Source organism: Malaclemys terrapin, chromosome 1 (assembly GCF_027887155.1).
Source record: "Malaclemys terrapin pileata isolate rMalTer1 chromosome 1, rMalTer1.hap1, whole genome shotgun sequence".
NCBI lineage: Eukaryota > Metazoa > Chordata > Testudines > Emydidae > Malaclemys > Malaclemys terrapin.
In genome coordinates this window covers 307,484,156-307,509,096 of record NC_071505.1, presented here as the reverse complement: position 1 = coordinate 307,509,096, position 24,941 = coordinate 307,484,156, and the positions used below count along the sequence as shown (strand labels likewise).

The 24,941-nt window shown below is 38.5% G+C and overlaps 1 protein-coding gene across 4 annotated transcripts in view; it reads left to right on the top strand.

Moving 5' to 3' along the window:
- PAN3 (poly(A) specific ribonuclease subunit PAN3) overlaps positions 1-24,941 on the top strand; it is a 121,571-nt gene that overhangs the window by 51,262 nt on the left and 45,368 nt on the right. For 3 of the 4 annotated variants that reach the window (XM_054015383.1, XM_054015381.1, XM_054015379.1), the window contains exons 5-6: positions 2,825-2,986; positions 16,997-17,147. In XM_054015383.1, coding sequence (XP_053871358.1) covers positions 2,825-2,986; positions 16,997-17,147 — 313 coding nt within the window. The remainder of the gene's footprint in view (positions 1-2,824; positions 2,987-16,996; positions 17,148-24,941) is intronic. The other variant, XM_054015382.1, reaches the window with a different exon arrangement.

The window sequence follows — 24,941 nt, the reverse complement described above, 5'->3', positions numbered from 1 at the left end:
GGTTGTGACCCCTCATAAAGCCTGAATTCAGTTTCACTGTACTGCTCTGGAATCTGAATCTAGTTGTAAAGGAAACAGCCTCCCTCTGGTTTAACTGCTTGGCTCAGTTTCTCTCGTTTTAGTTTTCCTTTTCAAAATATTTATATTTATAGATCACCTTTCATTCTGAAGGATCCATAAGCTTTATGTTAACATACGTGAACTTCAACAGTGAGGAGAGTGGATGGTTGGGGCATAGTACTTGATATAGCAGTGAAGGGCAAGGTGCTAGTTTGGTCAAGGTCATTGAGACACACCCATCATGAAAAATACAGTAAAATTTCAACATTGATGCAGAGAAGAATTTTTGCCTCACCCAAAAGACCCCACATATAAAATGTATTGAGTATACCTTTCCAGAAATTCAGACATGTTGCTCTTCCCAGTCTTCCAAATGGGCAACTGATCATTCGCTTTACTGTAATGAACTCGTACTCAAAATGTTGGGGAGACTGTGTTTGTCCTGTCATCACACAATTTATATATTACCATCTAGAGACATTGCAGAAGCCACTTACTCTCCTTTTGTACATCAAGGATTCAAATTACTTGATCTTTAAGCAGCATTATACCTTTATAACTTAAAGGTCAAAGTTGGGATCCTTCATCTTCTACTATTAGTTAACTTGAACTATTTTTCTCAGAAGCCAGAGTCATGAATGTGAGGAGGCCAAATCCTGGAATTGAGTATTCAAGCAAAAAGCTAATTGAGTTCTGTAGGAGTTTAGACTGGCTAGTGTGACTCATAGGTTGTCAGGTGAACCCCCATAAACAGAGGCTACTTTTGCAGCCTTCTGTGAAAGTCTGGTTAGACTCACCTTACAGTGTTGGTGGCTTTGCATGAATGGGGGGAATCTCCTCCAATGAAGTTCTCATTTTGTCTAGCAAGGAACGATCTTTACCATGCATGTCCAGTTACAAGCCATTCAATTTCCTAGAGAGACTAGTTAAGTAGGTTTCTGTATGAAGGTGAGTAAGTTTTTAGTTTTTTATCTTGCTCTATACATGATTGCAGTAAAACCTTCGTACATTTGCCAGTTGATACCTAGTTCAGTAGATACCCCAAAAGGAAGACTTTTTATAAATAAGGATAAACTTTCGCCATGGGTTTTAAGAGTTCATATTACAAATATAGAAGGAAGTAACAACAGGAACCCAGGAGAGTTGATCCATATCCATGCAGTATCTCCTATCTGTGGAGTTATTACATGGGACCATGTAGAACAGACATGCTGGTCTGATTCTAGACTGTTTCATATTTCTGTGTAACCAGTATTCAGAACTATTTGGGTATTTCAGTGCAGAATGACTCTTGCTACAAGCCTGCTTTAGAGAGGAGACTACTGAAAAGTTTACATCCTTCATTCTATATGGGCAAAATACTCTTTTTAAAAAAAAAAAAAAAAAAAAAAAAAAAAAAAAAGCTTAGCTGCTCTTTCCCTCCCTTTCATTGTCATGAGGATTTTACCGTAGCAGAACATTCTTTGATCATTTTGGAAGTTTACAGCAGGTTCTTATCAAAATCCTAGACTTCTAACATTCTTCACATTCAGGCAATAGCCTACCCAAACTGGAAGTCTTCTGAAAGCTGTTTTAGAACTGTTCAGTGACCAGTGTAAGATTTAAGTAATTGGTCTCAATCCAGATCCTAGTGGCCAAGCAGCCGCATTAAAGCCCATACTCGTGTGTGGAAATTTAGTCCCCAGTTGATTGTAGCAGCAGTAAAGAAGCCATGCTCTAAATAACTCTGAACTGTCCCTGCTGGTATTTGCTCTCTAGGTTAGGATACATTGGTATAACCTCATGGGGAAGTTTGCAGTGCCCTTGTGCGTTGCCTGTTTTGAGTAAAGGACTTCAGTTTCCAATGCTCTTTTCATAAAAATTAAATTAAATGCTTTAAAGTCCATCTACCGGTTTTCCATGATCAGGGCACTAGGGTTGTCTCTATTATTGAGTCACAACCACCTTTTGCATGTTTGCTTTTTTTAAAAAGTGTGGTTTGCTTTCTTGAGTGACTGGAGTCCATTTCACGTACTCTTCCATTATTGTATTTCATGTCTGTCTTCATCTAGGAAGATAGTTGGAATTAGTCTTCTGAATATTAATTTGGACAGATGGAAGACCTTTTGTATAGTTCCATGAGTTCTGTTGTAAATGGCTTCAAAACTATCTTATGTTTTGAAATTTCCTTTAAGACCCCATGCTTTTCAAGAAAAAGCTGTGGCAGCCTTAAACTTAAATATTTGGTTTGCCTTTGAATGTTTTTTCATAAAGCTGATTTCCTGTTGATTGATGGAAGCCTTTGACCCTTCCCAAGGAAAGTGTCAGAGTTCAGTATCATGATGTGGTTGAAGGTATGTGCTAGAGAGGAATATAGGTTGGAAGGTACCATGGGTCTCTCTGTAAAACCTCTACACTTGTTCTGTCACAACAGTGTCTGCTTTGTTGGATAAAAATAGGGAAGTGTCAATGGAAGAGTTTTGCAAAACACAATTTTTCATTTTTATGAAATTCACCAAACTGTATGCACAGACTTCAGTGGCTGACTTCTGTTGCAACAGTTTGCCTACAGATACTCTACCTCTGCCTTAGTTGTTTTGTTTTCCTTTCCAAGGCATTGTTAGTTAGAGCCTCGTAGTCGGGATTGAAGGGAAACAGTCTCAGAGAAATTTTACTTGCAAATTGTTTCCTATTCCACCAATCCAGAGATGTTCTACCTATTTTAGCTTAGTTCTAGACTGAGGGATGTTAGGAGTGGCCTGGTTTCTCTCCTTCTTTTTCGTAGCCAAGGAAGTATCGACTGGGGATGCTGGAGGAGAGGATAGTTCCGGTGGGATCAAAGGCACGAAAATCAAAGAACGCTATTGGCTGTCTGGCTGACAGGTGTAAAACAGGAGTACCCATCAATATGGTTTGGTGGAACAGAGTCACAGAAAACAATTTTCAGGTAAAATTACTTTTTACTAGTCACTTTTCAGTGTATCGGATGCTCTATTTTACATTTTTTTTTTTAAATGTTAAAAGCAGTTACGCAAAGCAGGGGTTGAAATTGGGCCAGAAACTTAAACAATAAAATAAGTGTAGTAACCTCCAGGACAAGTGCTCTCTGGCATTTTATTATTTGTCCCCACTCTCATTCAGAGGGTTTTTTGTTTTTGTTTTTTGTTTGTTTACTGTTCTAATTTGTGGAGGAGATAACAGACTTGCATTCTTTCTAACCGATTAAAAATAAGACACCATACTTTACATTCCTGCGTGAGGTACATTTCTGATGGAAAAAGTTTAGATATATCCATCGCAAACATCTAATATTCAATGCAAAAAAGCATACAATATTAAAGTAGAAAAGTTAAATGCACAAAAATCAGAAAACTTAACAATTTAACTTTGCTATTTGAACCTTCTAAATTTCCTGCCTGTCTTGTGCATTTAAATTGTCAAATTCAACATCGTATTAATAATCTTGCCCCACCCGAATTACCATCAACTCCGTTTTTAAGAGAGGAGAGACTGCACAATGTTGACAGTTATGGTTATTCTTTTCTGGAAAGAATTCATTCCAATGGGCATTTGAACTAAAGACTTGTATAAACTTGATGATGTTATAACTGAAAAGAGGTACTTCGAATGGAATGGTCATATTAACCTTAACTATTGTGTTGCAACTAGAGTTGCCACCTGGTCGGTATTCGACCAGCCTGGCTGGTTTTTTATGGATTTGCCAATTGCCAGAAAAATAATTTAATCTGACAGGTTTTTTTTATGTGGGACTAAAGATTTGCATTATCATCACAATACACTAGAATATCTAATGTTAAAAGTTTCTGTGTCCAGCTAAAGATGCTGCAGTGTTCCCACTTCCACAGTTTAAGTAAGAAAATTATATCAATCTTATCTGTGTGTTTTCTTGCTAGATACTATAAGTTGATGTTGAAGGGGCGAGTGTTACTGAGTTGCCTTGTGGCTGTGGGGGAGCGGGGCCGTTTTTTTGTATTTCAGAGGTGGTAACCATAGTTGTACTTCTTATTGCTTAGAACTTCCTTAACACTTACGATTAATGTTTGCTCTGAGAACAGTCTTCCACCTCACAGTGGTGTTGAGGTGGTATTTTCCTATTTGAGTTAGAAAGATAAAGGTTAAGTGACTTGCTTAAAACATGCAGTGAATCAGTGGTAGAGCTGGAATTAGAACTCTGAAGCTCTCAGGCTTTTATTCAATATATCATTCTGTTTTGTGACTGGTAAGGGCGCAAACCTCACATATCAGAGGGGTAACCGTATTAGTTTGGATCTGTAAAAAGCAACAGTCTCCTGTGGCACCTTTAAGACTAACAGATCTATTGGAGCATAAGCTGACGAAGTGGGCATTCACCCACGAAAGCTTATGCTCCAATACATCTGTTAGCCTTAAAGGTGTCACAGGACTCTCTTGTTGCTTTTTACAAACCTCACATAATTCACTAGAGGCCACCTGCTAGGTGAGAGGAAGAGGGGGAATGGCAGAATTCCAGTCTCCAAACTCAACAGGGAAAGGCAAGGAAAGCGTTTCCTGCTCTTTCTCCCTCCTGCTCCTGCAGTTGCCACCTCTGCTCCTTTTCCATTGTAATTTAGTTTAGGACTTTCATCTGGTCCATTTGCTCAGCTCTAGAGTAAGAAAGCTAGAAATCCTATGGGGGAGGGGGTGGACTAGAACCCTAAATATTCAGGCCTCCTTCCTGCCACCCTTCTCTTCTAAGTTTTTCACTCCTGAATTGTAAAGGAGTGAGGCTCTCTGATCCTACTGGTGCCCCCAAGTCTTTGAGTTTAAATTGGCAATGGGATGGGACTGCAGCAAGGGGCTTGGGAGGGCAGAGGAACAGTATCCCATATATCCAAGTTCCTTACTGCACATAGCCAGGGCCAATGCAACAGTTCATTAATGTGCCACATAAGACGTGAGGCTGTATATTCTACAGGGTGCATTCTTGCTTGAAAACATGGGATTTGAGAGAGCAAGAGAGACTTCGTGGATGAGGAAGGGAAGACTATTCCAGGTGTAGAGGGCAGAATACATGAATCAGAGCAGGAAGATGAGACAAAAGGAGTTATATGGTGAAAAGCATAGGGAAGGAAAGAGGAAAATGGGAAGATGAGCAGAGACTGTAGTGAGAGCAAAATTGTGTAGAGCCTCCTAGGTGGAGATTGAGAAGCTGAATTTCAGCTTTGGTTGAATTCTAAAACAAGATTGTTCCTTATTTATGTTGAAGCTCTAGTGAGTTTTTGTGGAGGTAACTCTGAAAGTACAGATATTAAACTTCTTTCTGTTTTCACACAAGAGGGGAAGAGAAAATTATTCTTAAAAAATAGAAACTGTTAATAGGCAGTAGTAATTGGGCAAGTTTGGTACCTGAAATTACCTTTAAATTAACACGTTGAAACTGAGATTTCAAGTTGACTGTGTCCTAATTTAGCATGTCCATAATCCACAATAAGTTGGTGCTTTAGCAACATTTTGAAGATGTGTAGTTTAGAAATAGCTTTTCTGGTCTGAATATAGTGTAGGATGATGATGATGATTGATGATTAAACAGTAGTGACTAGGGAGAGCATTTAATGGCTACTGGAGATGTTGAAAGCCTATGCTGAAGCTGAAGTTCTTATCTTAGCCTGTTAACTCCCAGGAAGAACTCTGTCTCAAGTCAGAACTCTGTCTCAAGGCTGACAGGGGTCAGGCTGGTGACTCTTGCCTATATGCTCGGGGTCTGACTGATCGCCATTTTTGGGGTCGGGAAGGAATTTTCCTCCAGGGCAGATTGGCCGAGCCTCTGGAGGTTTTTCGCCTTCCTCCGCAGCATGGGGCAGGGATCTCTAGCAGGAGGGTCTCTGCCGATTGAAGTCACCTAAAACAGGATTGGGGACTTCAACAGCAGAGTCCAGGGAAGGGGTAGGGACGGTTTTATGGCCTGCAGCATGCAGGGGGTCAGACTAGATGATCATAATGGTCCCTTCTGACCTTAAAGTCTATGAGTCTATGAGTCATAATTGCTAATATAATTTATGAAAATAGAATGTATAAACAAAAATACTGTTACGATGACTTGTACATTCAGATGGACATAGGGTTTTATTTGCTGGTTTTTCTTAGCTGTTGAAGATCAATAACTAATATCAAACCAGGATTCCAGCTCAACATTCGAATAGGTTTATAACTTTTCATTTTGGTATTCTGAAAGTTCACATACTTATTTGAATGTACAGCCTTTGAAATACCTGATTCAGATTGTGTAAATAGGATTACATTTATTTGAAAGGTGCAACATAAGTGCTATCTTTAATATGTTGCTATGGTCAGAAGAGCAGCTGATGAAAGAGGACAGAAACTATCTAATATGGTCATGAATACACAAGGGTCCAATCAATTTTATATTAGTGGCAGTAAACTTATGCTACTTCTTACACCTGTAAGCATTGCACAGTCAACACCATTGTGGACAGAGTGAGTTGGATTCTATTCAATTTTATGCTTCAAAAGGTTACTAAATTCCTTCTGCAGGACTAAATTCTACCCTCAGTTACAAAACATCCATGGCTACTTCAGTTCTGTCCCTTGTGTGTATGCAGAAAGTTAGGGTGTATTATTACATGATCATACAACACGCATGCAGTAATATGAAATACTGTGTAAAATGGTAAGAAAAGATTCAGTTTAAACGTATAGCTCAACATACCTGTAACTCTTTTTTGGAGGAGCAATACTATAATTCATTGTAAGGGTGAGCTGCAGAAGAAATGGGTAGAGTTCATTAATTTAGGAGAGATGTGTTTGATTGTTTTTTATTAAACAACCTAAGCGGGCATTCTGCACAAATGGGTGGTGGGGAGAGGTTTGTTTTTAACATCCCTAGCAACCTCCAGTCTGAGGCTGGCTGCTTTGACATTCCAGAATGCACAATTCTCAGATGTCATAGTTATCAAAAAACTCAAATGGAATAGCAAGCAGTTGCCTAGGGACTTGGGTAAGTGAGGTTCATTATTGGGCACACCTGCCTGTTTTTAAAGATTACTTGGAGTATAAAAACCATTTTGAAAAGTGTGCCATAAAGGGAGATAACTGCCCCAAATAGCATGGATACAGTGTAATGGCGTTCTTTCCGAACAGTGACCTTAAAGGTTTGTTCAATTTGGGATGTCAGAACAAATCAGTGTGAATTTAGAGATGGTGGGTAGTAATAATAATAATAATAATTAAAAAGAACAAAAAGGCTTTACTTCAGGTTTTTAACATGGTAAGTACATTCGACTGCATACTTCAGAAGTAAATGGAATCTATTTCTGCTTCCATCTGATAGTTGTGCATGGAGTTAATATAGCCATGCAGTACACCAGCCACAGCCATTTAGAGGCACAAACAATATTTCTACAGCTGCTGTTTTTTACTATGCATACAGGAAACAAATTTGTCAAAGTATTCCTTTTGAACAATGTAGTTTTTTTTATTACCTGCTACAATAGATTTGATTTAAATTAAATGTTGTTGTCTCCATTCTGGCCTGGTGCACTAGGCTGTAACTGACTTCTTGGTGAAGAAAGAAGTCATGTTCACATCCCACCATGCTATATTTATGCTATATTTATCAGTCTGCTGGGGGAAAATCTACAATATTGTTCATTAACGACTACATACGTGTAAATTTGACATTCAGTTAAGTTTCTGTTGAACATGGTTTCTGTGTCCCCACTTTAGATTTTTGAAACTGGCCTTTGTCATAGAAAATCTGGCACACACAAAAACCTCATTTATTGCCTGAACTGTTTTACAACTAGTCAGAATAAAGCATTAGAAAATACACTGTTGGGAACTATTCTGCACTAGCAGGGGGATGGACAGTATGAGAAGAATGGTCTTGAGGATAAGACATTGGCCTGGAACGCAGGAGCTCTGGATTCAGTTTTCTGCTCTGTCACCCATTTCCAATGTGACCTTGGACAAGTCACTTAATTTCTCTATGCCTCAGCCAGCATCTATAAAACAGGGTACTTCCCTACATTACAAGTACATTGAGGATGAATTCAGTAATCTTTTTGTCAGTGCTCTGGTAGTTCATTACTGATTAAGAATAACAACACCTCACTCCTATGTAGTGCTTTTTAGCAGTAGATCTGAAAGTGCTTTACAAGAAGGTAGATATGTACCAGGATTGGTAGTTGTAATTGCAGTAATCCTTTAATCTATACAATTCCCTAACATTCATGTATAAACATTGCAACCCTGCTGCTCTATCAGTGATGGTCTTAATGCCCTGCTCTTTTGTCTCACTCCATGCCTTTTTTTTATGATTCAGTCTTCTCCTAGAATGCTCTTCCTATGTTTGGTCTGCCAATCTACTACCCACTTCTCATTAAAATTTCTTCTCAAAAGTCTCTCTTCTGTGACCCAACATAAAAGAAAATGATATGATTGTGTTGCTGTTAACCTCTTCTCTCCTTGTCCTATTCCTGTGCTCTTTCATCTTCCCTAATTGCCTTATAACTAAATTTAGATTTTAAACTGTTCTGGGTTGGTACCTTTTTTATGTATTCTGACATACCTTGCACATCTACATTTCATGCTGTAGAACAGTAAAGCACAAATATATGTGGTACTTCTTGAGTGGTCGTGAGACCTTTCCAAAGTAGATTGTAGAGTACATAGGCATCAACTTCTGTTGTTGCCGGTGGGTGCTCGCCCCGCCTCCGCCCTGCCCCCTCCTGCCCTGCTGTTTGCAGCGGCAAGCGCTCGGAGCTAGAGGGAGAAGCGGGGACACAGTGTGCTCAGGAGAGGAGGTGAGGTGAGGTGGGGAGGGGAGCTTGGCTGTCTAATTTTTCCCTGTGGGTGCTCCGGGGCTGGAGCACCCACAGAGTTGGTGCCTATGGCAGAATAGACTTATCTGAAGTCAGAGATCAGTGTTAACTACTGTAAGGGCTTGTCTGCACAAATATTTAATTTATAGCAAGCCAGGGTAGATCAAACCGGGGTGTGACTCTACACCACACTAGCTGGCTGCAGATTAGCTGGCCGCGTGAACCCTGCTGATGTGCATTTACAGTTCATTAATACGCTTTGATCGAGTCCCATTTTGAAGAGGACTGGATCCAAGCTCATTAATTAACTGTTAATGCATGTCAGCGAGGTCCACATGGACAGTTAGTCTGCAGCAAACTAGCATGGGGTAGATTCACATCCCAGCTTGCCACAATGTTCATGTAGACAGTCCCTGAGTCTTGCAGAACCTAATTACCAAGCTCACTGATGTTGTACCTTCTGTTGCTTTTATGATTCAGCCCAGATGTAAACAATCTGGAGGTAATTGTTTTTGGTGAAATCAGCTTATTCTGGAACAGTATTGGCAAGAATACTTAATGCAGAAATGATCGGTGCATTCAGATAGTACCTAGATTATTCTCTTCAGCAGATTTAAAATAAGGTTGGCAATATCTTAAATATACTTTGGAAGAGGGGAACTGAAATTGTGACACATCTAAAGTAAGAAGAAGAGGGAAGAGAATGATGGTTGTTGGTAGTTGACCTACTTATTGATCAGCAGGTTTTATTTTTGGATGCTGTTCTTTTACTGTTTGTAGCGTAGTCAATAGCACTGTTTTCACATAATGCAATCTGTAGAAAATTTGCTAATTGAAAATCCTTCAGAAATTGTGTGTGGCATATGGCTTGTTGTATGATTTAATAACTAATTGTTTAAGTCAGTGGGGCTATGCTGATTTACACCAGTTGAAAATGTGGCCCTTATTCTATTGATTGTAAATAAATGGTGGTGTTGGCTGGCTTTGGGTGCTTGAGTGAAATTTCAGAACTTCAGGGTTTTTTTTAAGTCACACTGTTCCATTACTTTATCCATACTATTTGAGCAGCAACATCCACTGTAGATGATCATGATGGTCCCTTCAGGCCTTAAAGTCTGAGTCTGTTAAGTTCTCCAAATATGTTCAGTAAATGGCTTTGTGAATTTTTTTTCTTCTACCTTCCTGTCATGGTTCAGGGCAACTGCAATTGTATGCCCTCTACCCCTGCTTCTCCTTCCTCCCTGGTCCATTAAGGGCATCCACTGTAGGCTCCTGGCTCCTCAGCCATCTCCTCTCTTGTGCAGAGACTCACTTCTGTTTCCCTCCTGACCAGAGGATCTTTTCAGGGATTGGTTCTTGGCCATACGCTATTTATACTTTTATCAATGACTGGAAGAAAACAACACAAAATAATCACTGATAACATTTGCTGATTACACAAAAATTGGGGGAGCGGTAAATAATGAGAAGAGAGGTCACTGTTTCAGAGCGATCTGGATTGCTTGGTAAGCTGGGCATAAGCAAATATGTGTTTTAATACAGCTAAATGTAAAAGTATACATCTGGGAACAAAGAATATAGGCCCTGCTTATGAAGTGGGGGACTACATCCTAGGAAATAGTGACTCATTAGCACTGGAATGCGTTACCTAGGGAGGTGGTGGAATCTCCTTCCTTGGAGGTTTTTAAGGCCCGGCTTGACAAAGCCCTGGCTGGGATGATTTAGTTGGGAATTGGTCCTGCTTTGAGCAGGGGGTTGGACTAGATGACCTCCTGAGGTCCCTTCCAACCCCGATATTCTATGATTCTATGATTCTGAAAAAGATTTGGTGGTGGAGGTGGATAAGCAGCTGAAAATGAGTTTAATGTGACTCTGTGACCAAAAGAGCTAATGTGATCCTATGATATAAACAGTGGAATCTTGAGTAGGAGAAGAGATGTTGTTTTACCTCTTTTTCAGCACTGGTGCAACTGCTGGTTTAGTACTGTGTCCAGTTCTGGTGCTCACAATTGAAGAAGGATGTTGAGAAATTGGAGGGAGTTCAGAGAAGAGTCACAATAATGAGTAAAGGATTAGAAAACATGCCTTATAATGATAGACTGAAAGAGCTCAATCTCTTTAATTTAACAAAGAGAAGGTTAAGGGATGACTTGATTTACAGTCTATATCTACATGGAAAACAAATATTTAATTATGGGCTCTTCAGTCTAGCAGAGAAAGGTATAACAGAATCCAATGGCTGGAAGTTGAAGCTAGACAAATTCAGACTAGAAGCAGGCATACATTTTTAACGGTGAGAGTATTTAACTGCTGGAACAGTTTATCCAGTGTCATGGTGGCTTCTCCATCACTGGTAATTTTTAAATGAAGATTGGATGCTTTTCTAGAAGATACTCTAGGAATTATTCTGGGGTAGTCCTATGGCCTGTACTATACAGGAGGACAGACTAGATGATCACAGTGTTTCCTTCTGGCCTTGGAATCTCTGAAGCAAGCACATTTATTCTTAAGGTGAAAGCATAAGAGAGAAAATATACTAAATACAAGAAAAGAAGCTACACACATGCTAAAAAGCTTACCCCCAACTCAAGCACAAGAGTCTGGTAGGTGTCAGTCCTTCCAACCCTTTTTCACAAGGATTGTGACTCCTTCTTAGACAGCAGGTCCTATCTGTTTGCTGGATCAGAAAGAAGGCCCTGGGTTAGTTTAAAATCAAGCTATGGTATCCAAAGGTCCTGTCTTTGTCTGTTGGTTAGTGGAGAATCCACTTTGACCTAATATATGTGAGCTGCCCCAGGAGGTGATACCTCTCTGAGGCGGGGCTATAACCTGACTGGTTTGCCTTAATCAGCACCCACTGTTTTTAGTTCCTGGAGGAGCTGTGGTAGCCCTCCCCCTGGAAGTAGAATACAATCCTACATAAACCTTTCATTTAAAACAATGGACCCCAAATATTCTTGAACTTAATTCAGTAAGGTCTCCCAAGGATCTGTAGGAAATTGCCATTGTCACACTGCTTTTTCTTGCTTTTAGGTTACTCTTACTCGGATTATTGACTAGCAATTTTAGCCCCAATTTTTGAGTTTGTTTAATCTGAGGCAGAGATACTGAAATATTATGCTTTGCAAACCACTGCCGTAATCTTAAACTTCAGGACCAGACTCCAAAGAGAAACTGCTGAGCTCCAGTTCATTTACAAATTTGACACCATCAGATCAGGATTAAACAAAGACTGTGAATGGCTATCCAACTACAGAAGCAGTTTCTCCTCCCTTGGTGTTCACACTTCAACTGCTAGCAGAGCACCTCACCCTCCCTGATTGAACTAACCTAGTTATCTCCATACTGATTTATACCTGCCTCTGGAGATTTCCATTACTTGCATCTGAAGAAGTGAGGTTCTTATCCACGAAAGTTTATGCTCCCAATACTTCTGTTTAGTCTTAAAGGTGCCACAGGACCCCTGTTGCCTTAATCTTGTGGATGCAAGATAGCATCTTTAATGATCTTCCTCTTTACAACGTTGTCCTCTCTTCTGATTATAGGTTTTGTTTTGTTTGTTTTTTAATGATTATCAAAAAACCTAGGTTTTTAGATGCTGGTAAAATTCCTTACGCTACTATTTCTAAATTTAAAAACTTTAAACTTGCAAGAGAGAAGCCAGCAGTAAAATGCTCCCCCTTCTCCCAGCAGGTTTCTTAATGTGGTGGTGGTGGGTAAGCAGTTGAACATGAGCTCTGTGTGACTCTGCTTACACAGCTCTTATAGGAAATTCAGAACCTATTAAAATTTAAAAAAAAAAAGTATCTCAGAAATGTGGTTAGGAAATACTTTTTTCTTTCTGAACATGTTGGTTCAAATACATGTTGGTTACTCACGATCTAAAGGATGTTATTCAGTCAAACTTCTGTCAGAAAGCTTCGTAAAGTTCCACTTAGAAAACTGTAAAAATGACTGAGACTTTCTGTATTGTGTGTCAGAAATCTTCATGTTAAATACATTGAATTGCCAATCCTGCACCCTCGACCAGGATTCAGAGGGTCAAACTGGGTCCTTTGTATTTTTGTACATCACCACAAAAAAAGGGCACTGCTTTCAGTGGAGTATCATAAGTGTAACAGATTGGAATGAAGTAAATTTTCTTTGTGTCTAAGAAATAAACTCTCCCCTCACTTTCAATTAGGAAAAGACTTAAACTAAAGTGCAACAAGCCTGTCTTAAACCAAAATAAATGTTCTCAGCCTTTCAGCAGTTTAAATAGTTCTAAAAATCACACCTTAAATTAAACCAGTGCAATTTCCGCATGTAATCAAGGGTGAAGTGTTCCTTCAGAGTGGAATCATTCTTATTTCAGTATAGTGGGTTAAACTAATCCCCATAAAACTGTAATGATGCACTACTTGTCCTTCTGACTATTTAAAGCCCCTTTTGGGCTGCTTGACTTGGGCTTATCATTGACCCAAATTTAGTCAAAAGTTGCTTAAAATTTCATTTGGTGTTTTGTGTTGCCAGAGTTTGACAAGGATGTTTTTTCAGGTATAAGAACCTTCTTTTGGGTACTTATTTAGAGCATTAATAACTGATTTCTTAATCTTGGATTCAAAATTGGCATATACCTGGTAGTTGGGCTTGAATGCATTTTGTGAAGTTTGGAAAAGAACACTGAAATGAATAGCAATTATAGACAATTAACAGTGATATGTCACTTCTTTGGCTATTTTGAATGTGCACATTGTACATACTGTGGCTGCCTATTTTAAACATGTGGTCATATATCTAGAAAGCCAGAAAATGAAATCAAATTTCATTGATTTCAAGTGATTACAAATTAAAAATGCACATGTAACAAGGAACTCAAGATGCAGAAAAATCACTCTAATATAATGTAAAAAGAAGAACAGGAGTACTTGTGGCACCTTAGAGACTAACAAATCTTTTTGCGGATACAGACTAACACGGCTGTTACTCTGAATCTAATATAATGTGGCACTATAGCTGTGAGCTTACACATTCAGAAAATTCATCTGTTCTTAAAAGCTTTTGTAAACATGTGTAACATGGCAGTTAAGCTTGCTTTGGGAACTAAATGTCAGATTTTCTGATCATGATGTTACATTAAATTAGAAAATATTGCTTGTTTGTGACTGCATAGAATGTTTTACTGTTCAAATTCGGATTATAATGGTTTATAACCTACTTTTTTTTTGATCAATGTGTATGGAGCCAAGTGGGTTAGAAACTGGAAGCGGTTTAAATCCTCAAATCTCTTCCTTGACCAGCATAGAAGTGGGTGGGTGGGTGGGGGTGTGTATGAGACTAAAAAGGCCAATAGGATATTGCTATTCATCAAGAGATATAATGTCTTATCAAGGGTATTTTTTGCAGTTTCATTATAAAGTTCTATTTAGATCATATATGGAGTATAGCATCCAGGTGTAGCCACCTAATTTGGATAAACCGAAGTACAGAGTGACAAGTGGGAACATTTGGAGTAGAATTTCATTTTAAAATGTTTGAACCTACTGGTTGCTATTCTACAGACCAGAACTTGGGTACCTAAATTTGTGGAATATATTTAGGAATTTATAATGGTATGAATTTATAGACAATGGAATGGACTTCCACTTGAGCTGAGGAAGTTAAGTATTAATCAATTGTGTGGTTTTGGAAGTTGCCCACTTTTTAGGAGGCAGGAGGGAATTTTTGCTGATCAGCGTTTCTTGGATGCATTTTTGGTTTGTTTGTTCGTTCACTGAAGTATAGGTGTTTTAATTTCATAAAATGTTTTGACATTGTAGATTTTTCTCCACAATATTGTAGATATGAAGGGTTCATGGTCTACTTGTAACTGTAAGAAACTATTTTTTATGGACTGTCATTCTTTGAGATGCAATTTAATTTGATTCTACAAGCTTTTCACCGTTTTTTAAACACTTTTTGAATGATGTTGCTTGATGAATTTACAGTAGTAGTATTGTATTTGAAAACTATTTTTCCCCCAGTGCATCCTCTCTTCACTTTCTCACTAACTGACCACATGCATGTTTGCCTGATCTTACTTCAGGCTGTTCAAGAGCATATTTCATTCTACAGTTATTCCTCTACCTAAAATGTTCAGGTGTCTGTCTAGAACTTTCCCTTTGTGGTTTTTAAATGCATTTAAAATTACAAGTTATAATTAACTTTCATTTTATTTTCCTTTCTTGGTTTAGATTTTGATTTTTTTTCCTTACCCAGACTTTGCAAATCCTTGTTCATCTACGATGCTAACCTTTATACCCTTATGAGTCCAGGTATTTTAATTCTCCTGTCTGCACTTTTGGCTGTAACTAAAATAGGACAGTTCTCTATTGACTGTGCTTCAAATTTAATATTCACACACATGCACAAATTGACTCCTACCTAAAACAATCAGATTATTTTTTTGGTAAGAATTATCTTCATCATAGGGCTGGAATGTAGGAATGATTTTAAATTTTTGAGCATCATCTACCTTATTGCAATTTCCAGATTTAACTTCCTTTCTAGAAGTTTCAAATATTATATTCCATAGTGTTTGGCTGAAGTGTCTAATTGGAGGCGCATTTCTTTTTTTAATTTATTTTTAGTACCAAAAGTATTTAAAACAATGTTTTCAAATAATTTTCTTCAGAGTCAATCTTTGTTGTCATGTCTTTCCTGTAATGTGTGTGAAATGAAGAACTTAATTTCTTTGACTTTTTTTTTCACTTTTGTGGAAAAGTGTACAACTTAGTAACTTAACTGATCTAAATTTTAAAACTCATAATTTTTTATTTCAACTACCTAAAGTAGTGTCTATACCTCTTTTAATTGCTGTGAGGGTGTGGGTTTTTTGGTTTTGTTTTTTGTCAACCATTATCTTGTCAACAGCCTGCTGCTAACTTATTCTTTCTGATTTTCACTTTTTACCTCCTTTATTCAGGCAATTGTAGCAGTTCCCTTTGAATCTGAGAACGTATACTTAAATTTGCCAACTAACACTTAATGATCTTCAGGTTATACACCTCCACTTGTAGAATTTTGTTCATTTTAATTTTTATTTCCTACTCTCAACTTCACATGTTTTCTGTCCACTTAAGTTTATTTTAGATGGATATCCTGTAGTGTACTTTATGCCCATCTAGAAACAGTTTATATTTCTTCTCCTATGAAAAACCTAATTTTTTAAAATGCAAGTTCAAAACCAGTAATTTTAATTGTTTTACAGACGAAGTGTTCACATGCCTTACTTATTTTAAGGTGTTCAACTGTTACCTGTCTAATCATATTGTCTGTGGTGTAGCAACTAGCAGTTTGTTAAAGGTGCTATGTCAATGGAGTAAATAACTTAGGCTACGTCTACACTGGAGACCTTACAGCTGCTGCTGTAAGATCTCTTGTGTAGCTGCTCTGTACCGACCGGAGAGAGCTTTCTTGTTGACATAATTAAACCACCCCCAATGAGAGGCGGTAGCTATGTTGGTGGGAAAAGCTCTCCCGCTGCCATAGCGCTGTGCACACTACCACTTATGTCAGCAAAACTTATGCTGCTCAGCAGTGTGTTTTTCACACCTCTGAGCGATATAAGTTTTGCCAACATAAGTGGTAGTATAGAAATGGCCTAAAACAGAAGGAAGCTGTACTTCCCAAAAAAAGGAACATACAAACCTGTTTGAAACAGAGACAGAAATGACCTTTCTTTAGTAGAAGTGGTTTTTACAACTTAAATTTGAAACTGTTTCTCAGTTCTGAGGTACTTTCAGCAGTCTAGTTCCCTAAAATACTTCAGAGTAGTGCCAATCTGTGCAGTGGTGTGTCGGTCTCAGTTCTCGAAAGGTCCATAATACTAAAATAGAAGAGATTTTGACAAATCTTTTGCAAAGGTGTTCTATAAATGTATAACTCAGATGTTCATAAGGCTAGCGCTACTTAAGATGTAAGGTAAAAGGTAACTTTAAAATCTGTTTATGCAATGTAGTTTTCTATATATATCTATTCAGACAAGCTGTATGCAAATCTTTAAAATATCCCATACCCTCTGATATACTTGCCGAGAAAGTTTTTTGAGCTTAATAGGCATTGTCTATATCTTCACACTTGAAATAAACATTAACTTACTGTATTTGATTTTTAAACAGACCCCAAATCCTACTGCAAGTGAGTTTATTCCGAAAGGAGGATCAACTTCCAGGCTGAATAATGTTTCTCAGTCAAGTATGTCTGCCTTCTCTCAAGCCTTGTTCTCTCACCCTTCCATGGGAAGTCCTGCTACTGCTGGACTAGCTCCAGGTAAGTTGGGAGTAATGATTTGCAGTATAGCTATTTATTATTAATCTGCACTTCAAATTTAACCCATTTAAAACCAGGAGTAAAGTTATCAATGTACATAAGCCTAGTATATTCCTGGTTTATCTCTTAATTTAAAATCCGTAGTGCCAATAATAGTACAATATCTTGAAATAACTTCCAATTAATTTACTACTACTACTACTACTACAGTACACCCTTGCTATAATGCCCTTCATAATAACAAACCTTCAGATACAATGAACCCAGTCCCTGGATCCCACCTTGAGCCCCACTACTGCGACAGGCTGGAGGAGCTATTCCCTCCACTTCCCCCCCCACAGTGGATCTTTTGTTATAGCAAGGGTGTACTGTATCCAATAAATGCTTTTTATTTATTTCTAGGATAGGTATTGTGGATGTAATAATACATTGACTTTTAGGCCTTGTCTACACTAAAGGGAAAAGTCTATCTAAGCTATGCAATTTGAGTTACGTGAATAGTGCAACTCAAATTGACGTAGGTTAGATCTACTTACCGGGGGGTCCACACTATGCGATGTCGACAGGAGAGCCTTAGGCTTGGTCTACACTAAACCCCCAAATCGAACTAAGGTACGCAACTTCAGCTACGTGAATAACGTAGCTGAAGTCGACATACCTTAGTTCGAACTTACCGCCGTCCAGACCCGGCAGGCAGGCTCCCCCGTCGACTCCGCGTACTCCTCGCGGCGAGCAGGATTACCGGAGTCGACGGGGAGCACTTCTGAGTTCGATTTATCGCGTCCAGACTAGACCCGATAAATCGAACCCAGAAGTTCGATTGCCTGCCGCCGAACCAGCACGGTAAGTATAGACAAGCCCTTAGTCTTCTCGATCAGGTGGAGTGCAGGAGTCGACGGGAGAGCGATTGGCGGACGATTTAGCGGGTCTTCACTACCTGCTAAATAGACCGCCGATGCATCCATCACCGCAGCATTGATCCTTTGGTAAGAGTAGACAAGCCCTAAGATAAAAATTAAAGATTTAAGAAAATTCTTATTTTATAACACCAAAGAAAGTAAGACTTAAAATCACTTGCCTTTTTAAAAATTAACTCTGCTGCTATTATTTGTCCTATTGTGTAATCTCAGTTTGCAACCCATATTTTGGGTTCTGTTTCCAATTATTTTCAGTATTAAAAACTCCTATAAAAATGTGTTCCATGCAAATCCTGGAATTCAAAGGTGTTCCGGAAAGAAAAACAGTCAGAAAACTTCAAGCAATTTGCACATTAGTTTTCCAAAGTTTGATAAAGCAAAGATATTTTACTAGTTTCTAATTCTTGATAAAAAGCACATATGGGAATACTTGAACAATTTGAGTATATACAAATCAGCAAGTCTGGATAACATACATCCTAGGTCTGTAAGGGAATTTGCTAACGTACATACTTGAACCCCTGACAATTGATTTTGACAAGTCATAGAGAACTAGGGAGGTTCTAGAGGAATCAGAAAGAGCAACTGTTGTACGTAATGCTCAGTCTCGACAGTTGCTATCTGGCAAGACTAACTTCAATCTGTAGTAAAATAATGGAAGAACTGTCTAACTATTTAGATAATGGAAAAATAAGCACTAAATAGCATAACTTTGCAAAGAACAAATCATGCTGAGAAAATTTTTGATATTTTTGTTGATCAAATTAAGTGATGGGTGACATAATGCAATAATTATATGTGAACTTTAGCGATCTGACTGGAAAACAGTCTCTTTTTGGTATGCATATGAACATGGTCATCTAGATTGAAAACTACTGGAAAGACTAAGCTAAATATAATAAATGATCTGCTTTGGGAACTGTCCAGTGGGGTGCCATAGGATCCTTCATGGTCCTTCTTTAACATCTTTTAGTAATATTTGAAGGGGGAAGCAATAGCATTGAGGGCAGAGAAATTAGAAATATGGGTAGAACATGAAATCAGATTATGCCTAAATCTGGGAAAGAGATTCCGTAATAGATACTTAGCAGATACCAGTACTGAAAAAGATCTGGCCAAGTTTTTAAAATATGAATAGAACATTAGAGTTTTAGCCTTCTTATTGAGATTTCTAAGTGGCATGATGCATCAATAGTGCTTATCTGTCAACAACTCCTATTGTCCATTCTCTGCTCCTCACCTCTGAAAATTTGGTCACTTTTGTAAGAGCCTGAAGAAGAGTATAGAAGCTTGACTTTAGGTTCCTATTTTTGAAAATCTTGGTCTTAGGTCATACTGGACAGCAAGTTACAGAAAATGAACTCTGTTGTGAAATTGATAGGACAGCAAGTTACAGACAATGAACTCGGTTGTTAAATTGATAAAATAAGCAGATTTCTGAGTAGCACACTTAGAAACAAGTTACAAACTAAGCTGCTAATTGTCTCTTTATGCCCTGTTGGAGCTTCATTTAAAATGTTGCAAACTGTTCCTTGGCACTTCAGTATAAGAAATATGCTGATTAATTGGAGAGAACTCAGAAAAAAAGCAACAAAAGTTAAATGTGTATAGGCTGGCTTTTTTCATCAGGGAACTTTTTTTTTTTAAATGTATAGCTTAGCTGAAAAGCAACTAAGTGGTATGTGTGTTGTCTGGGGGAATAGAATATAACTTTCAAAAGGCATGTGAAGGATTTAAATGTTGAAGAGTAATAAGAATTCATTAGGATAATTCCGAGAGGTGGTATTAGGAGTATTGAGGGACATTGAGCAAGAGTGTTCCAGGTGGGATGAGAAAATGTACTAGCAGTGATTGCTGTTAAAATTTGAAATAGTATCCCAAGAAAAATAGAGTGGTCTCATTGTAGGGAACAGTCCTGCATTTGCTCATCCCTTGAGGATGGAAAAAGAAGACCAAATAGATCTTTCTCCTCTTTAATTTTTGATTCTGAGATTTCCCTTGCATTAAGAAGTGTAAATGAAAAATATTTGAGATATGGCATTTGACAGAACTTGTTCTCAAAATGGTATAAATGTCCTTTGAAATCTGCATTTGTTTACCCAGTCTTTATCAACACTGGATGAAGAAAACCTCTGCAACTGATTTTTAAGCAAAATCATTGAGAATGTAGTGACAGCCAAAATCAAACAGGTCACATTTGTCAACTCCTGGCTGCTTCACAACTTCTGTACTGGGGTGCACCATGGAGACAAGACTAATAGAGCTTCAAGGTTACCTACTCATGACAATGGATGCAGGTTGCATCTTAGCACCTACACTACTTGATCTCTACAGCTTTCAACATAGGTGCTGAAATGTAGTGCCACAAAATGCTGTTGACCTGCTTACATGCTATAGCTAGAGAAAACTGCTGAACTACAATGGTTCCAGTTACTCCTCTGCAATGGGACCTAGAAAATGATGATGAGCAGCTGCTGTTCTTCACAAACTCTCCCCTATAGAGTTTCACAAGAAAATATCCTGGTCCAGCCTCCTTTTCAGTGTCTACAGGAGACCACTTAGAGTTGGTAATATGCCACAGACCCCGCTGCCTCCAGTATGTCCATGACACTCAGCTGTACAGCTCATTTCTAGAGGCAACCAATGCCATCACAAAGATGTCCGAGATGAGTAGCTGGATGAAGAACAGCTGGTTCAAAGTCATTCTGGACAAGACCAAAGTGATGCTGGTCATAAAGAGGAAGTGCTTTGAAGAATTAGCCAGGGTGTTATCCTCCCCTTCATTGAAGGCTTTTCTCAATTCTTCAAAGTGGTGCAACGGCTCATAGCCCTGTTTTGACTCTTCACTAAGCCTAGATGAACCACATAGCATCAGTGGTGAAAATTTCCTTGTTTCACCTCTAGCTTGCTTAAAATACTGTTGTTCAGATAAGAATCTGACCAGTGATTGATGCATTTGCCACCTCCAGTCTAAATTCCTGCAACTTCCTCTTTCTGGAGCTGAAGGTGAAAACAATGTAGAAGCTTTCAGCTCATGCAGAATATAGCCGCCTGCCTTTCAATGAGCCTCTGCAAATACCTCACCCCAAGCTCCAATTCCGTCACTGTTTTCCAATCTGGTTTTGTTGACAGTTCAAGACCCGTGATCTTCAAAGCCATCAAATGGGTAAGGACCAGGACCTTGAACTGACAACAGAACCATGTTGGGTGCTAGCAGGGGGAACACAGAGGCAATGTACTCACAGTGGCCTGTTCTGTTGAAACTGCGTCTCCATCCTTGACCCACCAAGACAACTGAGCACCTCTGAGAGAATGAAATGTACAGAGCACAAGATTAAGGGTATGTTTATACTGCACTCAAGAGAGGTGATTGCAGCTTTCATAGGTGTACCTGTTAGGCTTTGATCGAGTAACAATAGCAATGTAGCCGCAGGGACATTGGTACGGGCTTGCCCCCGAGTACAACCGTACCTAGGACCCTGGGTACATAACTCATGCAGCTAGCCTATGCTGCCATCCATGGTGCAGCAGCTATACTGCTGTTTGATCTATCTAGATAAAAGCTAGCTTGGATATGTCTACACAAGTCTCAGTGTGGGACAACAAGAGAAAGTGTTCTCAGTTGAAGGGGTTTGACTGTAGGCTGAGCTCTGAAAGGAGGTCAGATGAATCTGTTTTGACCACTTGTAAGGTATGATGCAACACCCTACAGTTTGAGAGCTTTCCAACCATACCAGAAGGGTACAGGTGAGGGAAAAGAAAAGAGACTAAAATTGTATATAAGCCCAAGCAAAACCATCTCATAGCAGGAAAGGAAGAAGAGCAGAGGACTGTAAAGTTCTCTAGGAACCTAGTGCATGCAGATATAATTACCTTGCACTCATTTAGCTACTGTGGTAATGGGCACTGTGGAAAAACTCCCTAAGATTAAAAAGTATCAGGGGGTAGCTGCTAGTCTGTATCCACAAAAACAATGAGGAGTCCGGTGGCACCTTAAAGACAAACAGATTTATTTATTTTGTGGGTAAAAAACCCACTTCTTATCTTTACCCACAAAAGCTTATGCCCAAATAAATCTGTTCATCTTTAAGGTGCCACCGGACTCCTTAAGATTAAAAACAAATCTCTTCTGTATTTAAAGCTGCTGCAGCAAAAACCTTTTGCAAATTATTTTTTTAAAACTTTTATAACATTCAGTAATTTAATGTCCTTAACTAACCCAGTGATTTAGAATACCGGTGAAGCTTTTAACAATTTATATTTATACAGTGTTTTTGTTTGATCTCTGGAAAAAGAATGTGAATGCCTCAATTGCTGGAGACATCACTAATGTTTTTCTTTAGCTTTAGGCTGTGGTTATGGTGAGTGCCAGTGTAAATTTGTGGACGAGAGGAAGAAAATCGGTGGAAAATCTTTGTGTGGGGCTTTAAAACAATTGCACCACTTTTTAAAAGTTCACATGTGCTGTAGACTAGCTAAACTGCATCTGCATTATTATGAAGTACTAATTAAAAGCTGGATCTTATACCCATTGACTAGCAAACTTCCATTGACTTCAGAGAGTTTTAGGGCCAGGTCTGAAATGAAGAATAAATTAAAACCAACGTGTTGGTGTGGTTTTTTTTTTTGTTTGTTTTTGTTTTTTTTTGTCCCAGTTTATCCATATGAATCCTCAAAGTTAAGACACTTTAATTAAAACAAAGTATTTAAATGCGAACAATAGAGCTTTAAAGCACTCATCCCATGAATTGTCTGTGAGCCTGGAGCCAAGTGAATTGTAATACAAAAGGAAAATAAAATCAGTATTTCATTGCCTGCTCTTTTTTTACTGTTGTGGTATAAAATTAGTCTTTTTTTATTAAAAAGCAAAAGTAGTTGTGTCAAGAATATGAATGAAGAAAATATCTCTTAATTTGAACTATTATAACTTGGGTAGCAATTCTTTGAAACTTGGACAACTACTAATACTAGATTTGATTAAGCAAACCAGTAAAGGCACGCTTTTCATGACCCTAGCATGCAAAGTTGAACATTGTGCTCTACTGTCCTTCAATACTAAGCAGTTGTGGATGTAAGAGTTAATACTTGCAGAATTCCAGCTTTTTAATCAAGTACTTTGTATAGAAGTCAATGTTAAATTTTTGGCTACAAATTTAAATATTGTAATAGCCATTTTTAGATTACTGTCAACAATTCAGCAATTTATGAATATGCTTTAAGTATGCTGACTTTTCTTTGTTTGCTCCTGTCACTTCCCTTTTCTTCACTTACCATGAAACTTGGAAAATGTAAAACAATGTAAGAAGTGAAAGTTTAACAGTAACAGGCACTTTTTGATTTCACATGTGAATATTAACTCCCACCTCCTCAAGTGATGTATAGCTCCTACTTCTCCCCCCCCCCCCCCCCCGTTCACAAATCCTTAGTGGGTACTGTACTTATAAATACTAAGAAAGAGATTTAGAAGCTGAAAATAAGAGGGAGGGCTAGTAGCATGTGACCAGTCAGCTCCTTGCAGACTTCCAGTGGACCAGTTTGCAAATAGTTACATTAGTCAATACATTCTGAAATCTCTCTCACACCAAGAAGTATAGGTTAGCAAAGCATACACGGATTATATTTCAAATGTGACTGATAATGAAGCAAGATAAGCTGTAAGTGAGAGAGAGCTTACCTTAATGATACATTTGAGTATAGTGTGCGAGAAGATAAGAGAGGCTGATGACGGGCAGCGATGAAAATGGGAAGCTCTCTCCCCGGCTTTCTCCATTATCAGATAAGATCGGTTTCTCCCACTGAGGATGAAAAAACAGCTTGACAGCAGCTTCTTCAAAGCTCGTATCTTGGTGCTCCTACTACCAGTTAATCACTCACAAGGCTCAGACCTTTAAACTCTCCCATAGAGGAGATGGAAATGGCTTTACTATTTTCTTACTATGGTTGGGGGCAGGTTTGTGTAAAGATCGAGAGTAGAATATTGCATTTATGAAACCTTTAAAAATTGTGCAACCCCCTAATCACATGGATGAGTGCTTACCCTGTAAATAGGTGTAATGAAGCCAATGGCTCTACTTTCAGGATCAGGGGCTCCACAATCTTTCTTATTGCGTATTCAGTGCCTTTATTGTTGCATTCAGTATCAGTCAATGGGAAGATATGCTAACCTGGTTTCTGTACTACATTGTTTTTTCCTCTATCCTCTTTTCTTTCTTCCACATTTCCTTTCTTGCAGCACTTGCCTGTGTCTGCTTTTCCCAGTGAGCTTTTTCTACCCTCTTTTCCATTTCACTGGTTGTTGACATTAGTTTCTTTTCTCTTCTTTTTTTCTTTTCTTTTTTTAATTAACACCTCAGTTAAGTTAGTGGTTCACACCCCTGAGTCTTAGGTTCAGACAGTCTGCAAACTCACATTGACAGCACTACATTAGTTGCATTGTTTACGTTGGGACGATTTTCTTTGCTACCAAGAAGGCTGGAAACATTTTTTTTAAATGAAAGTTTAGAGATGATGATGATGTAAAATCTGAATTCGCAATGCAAGCCTTATAAATCCATCAGATGTGCTGGATATTTGACACTCCTAGCCTACTGGAATCCCCCACAGGACCAAAAACAAAGTTGCAAGACTCGTGCAACAAACAGGTTTGCTGTTCCAGCAGGATAAAAAGAAACTCTGATTTAAAAAAAACCCCTTCATTATCTCCAACCGTTTCACTCAACATGTGCATTGGCAAAACAGACTACCACTACATTAAGGGGGCTTGATATGAGAGAGTTTCTGTGAGTATAGTTTTCAGGCTGGATACTCTGACCACCAATTTATTCCTTCAAGCTGTCAGAAGTTCATCAAAAGCTACCCAAAGCCCTGAAATCTAAGT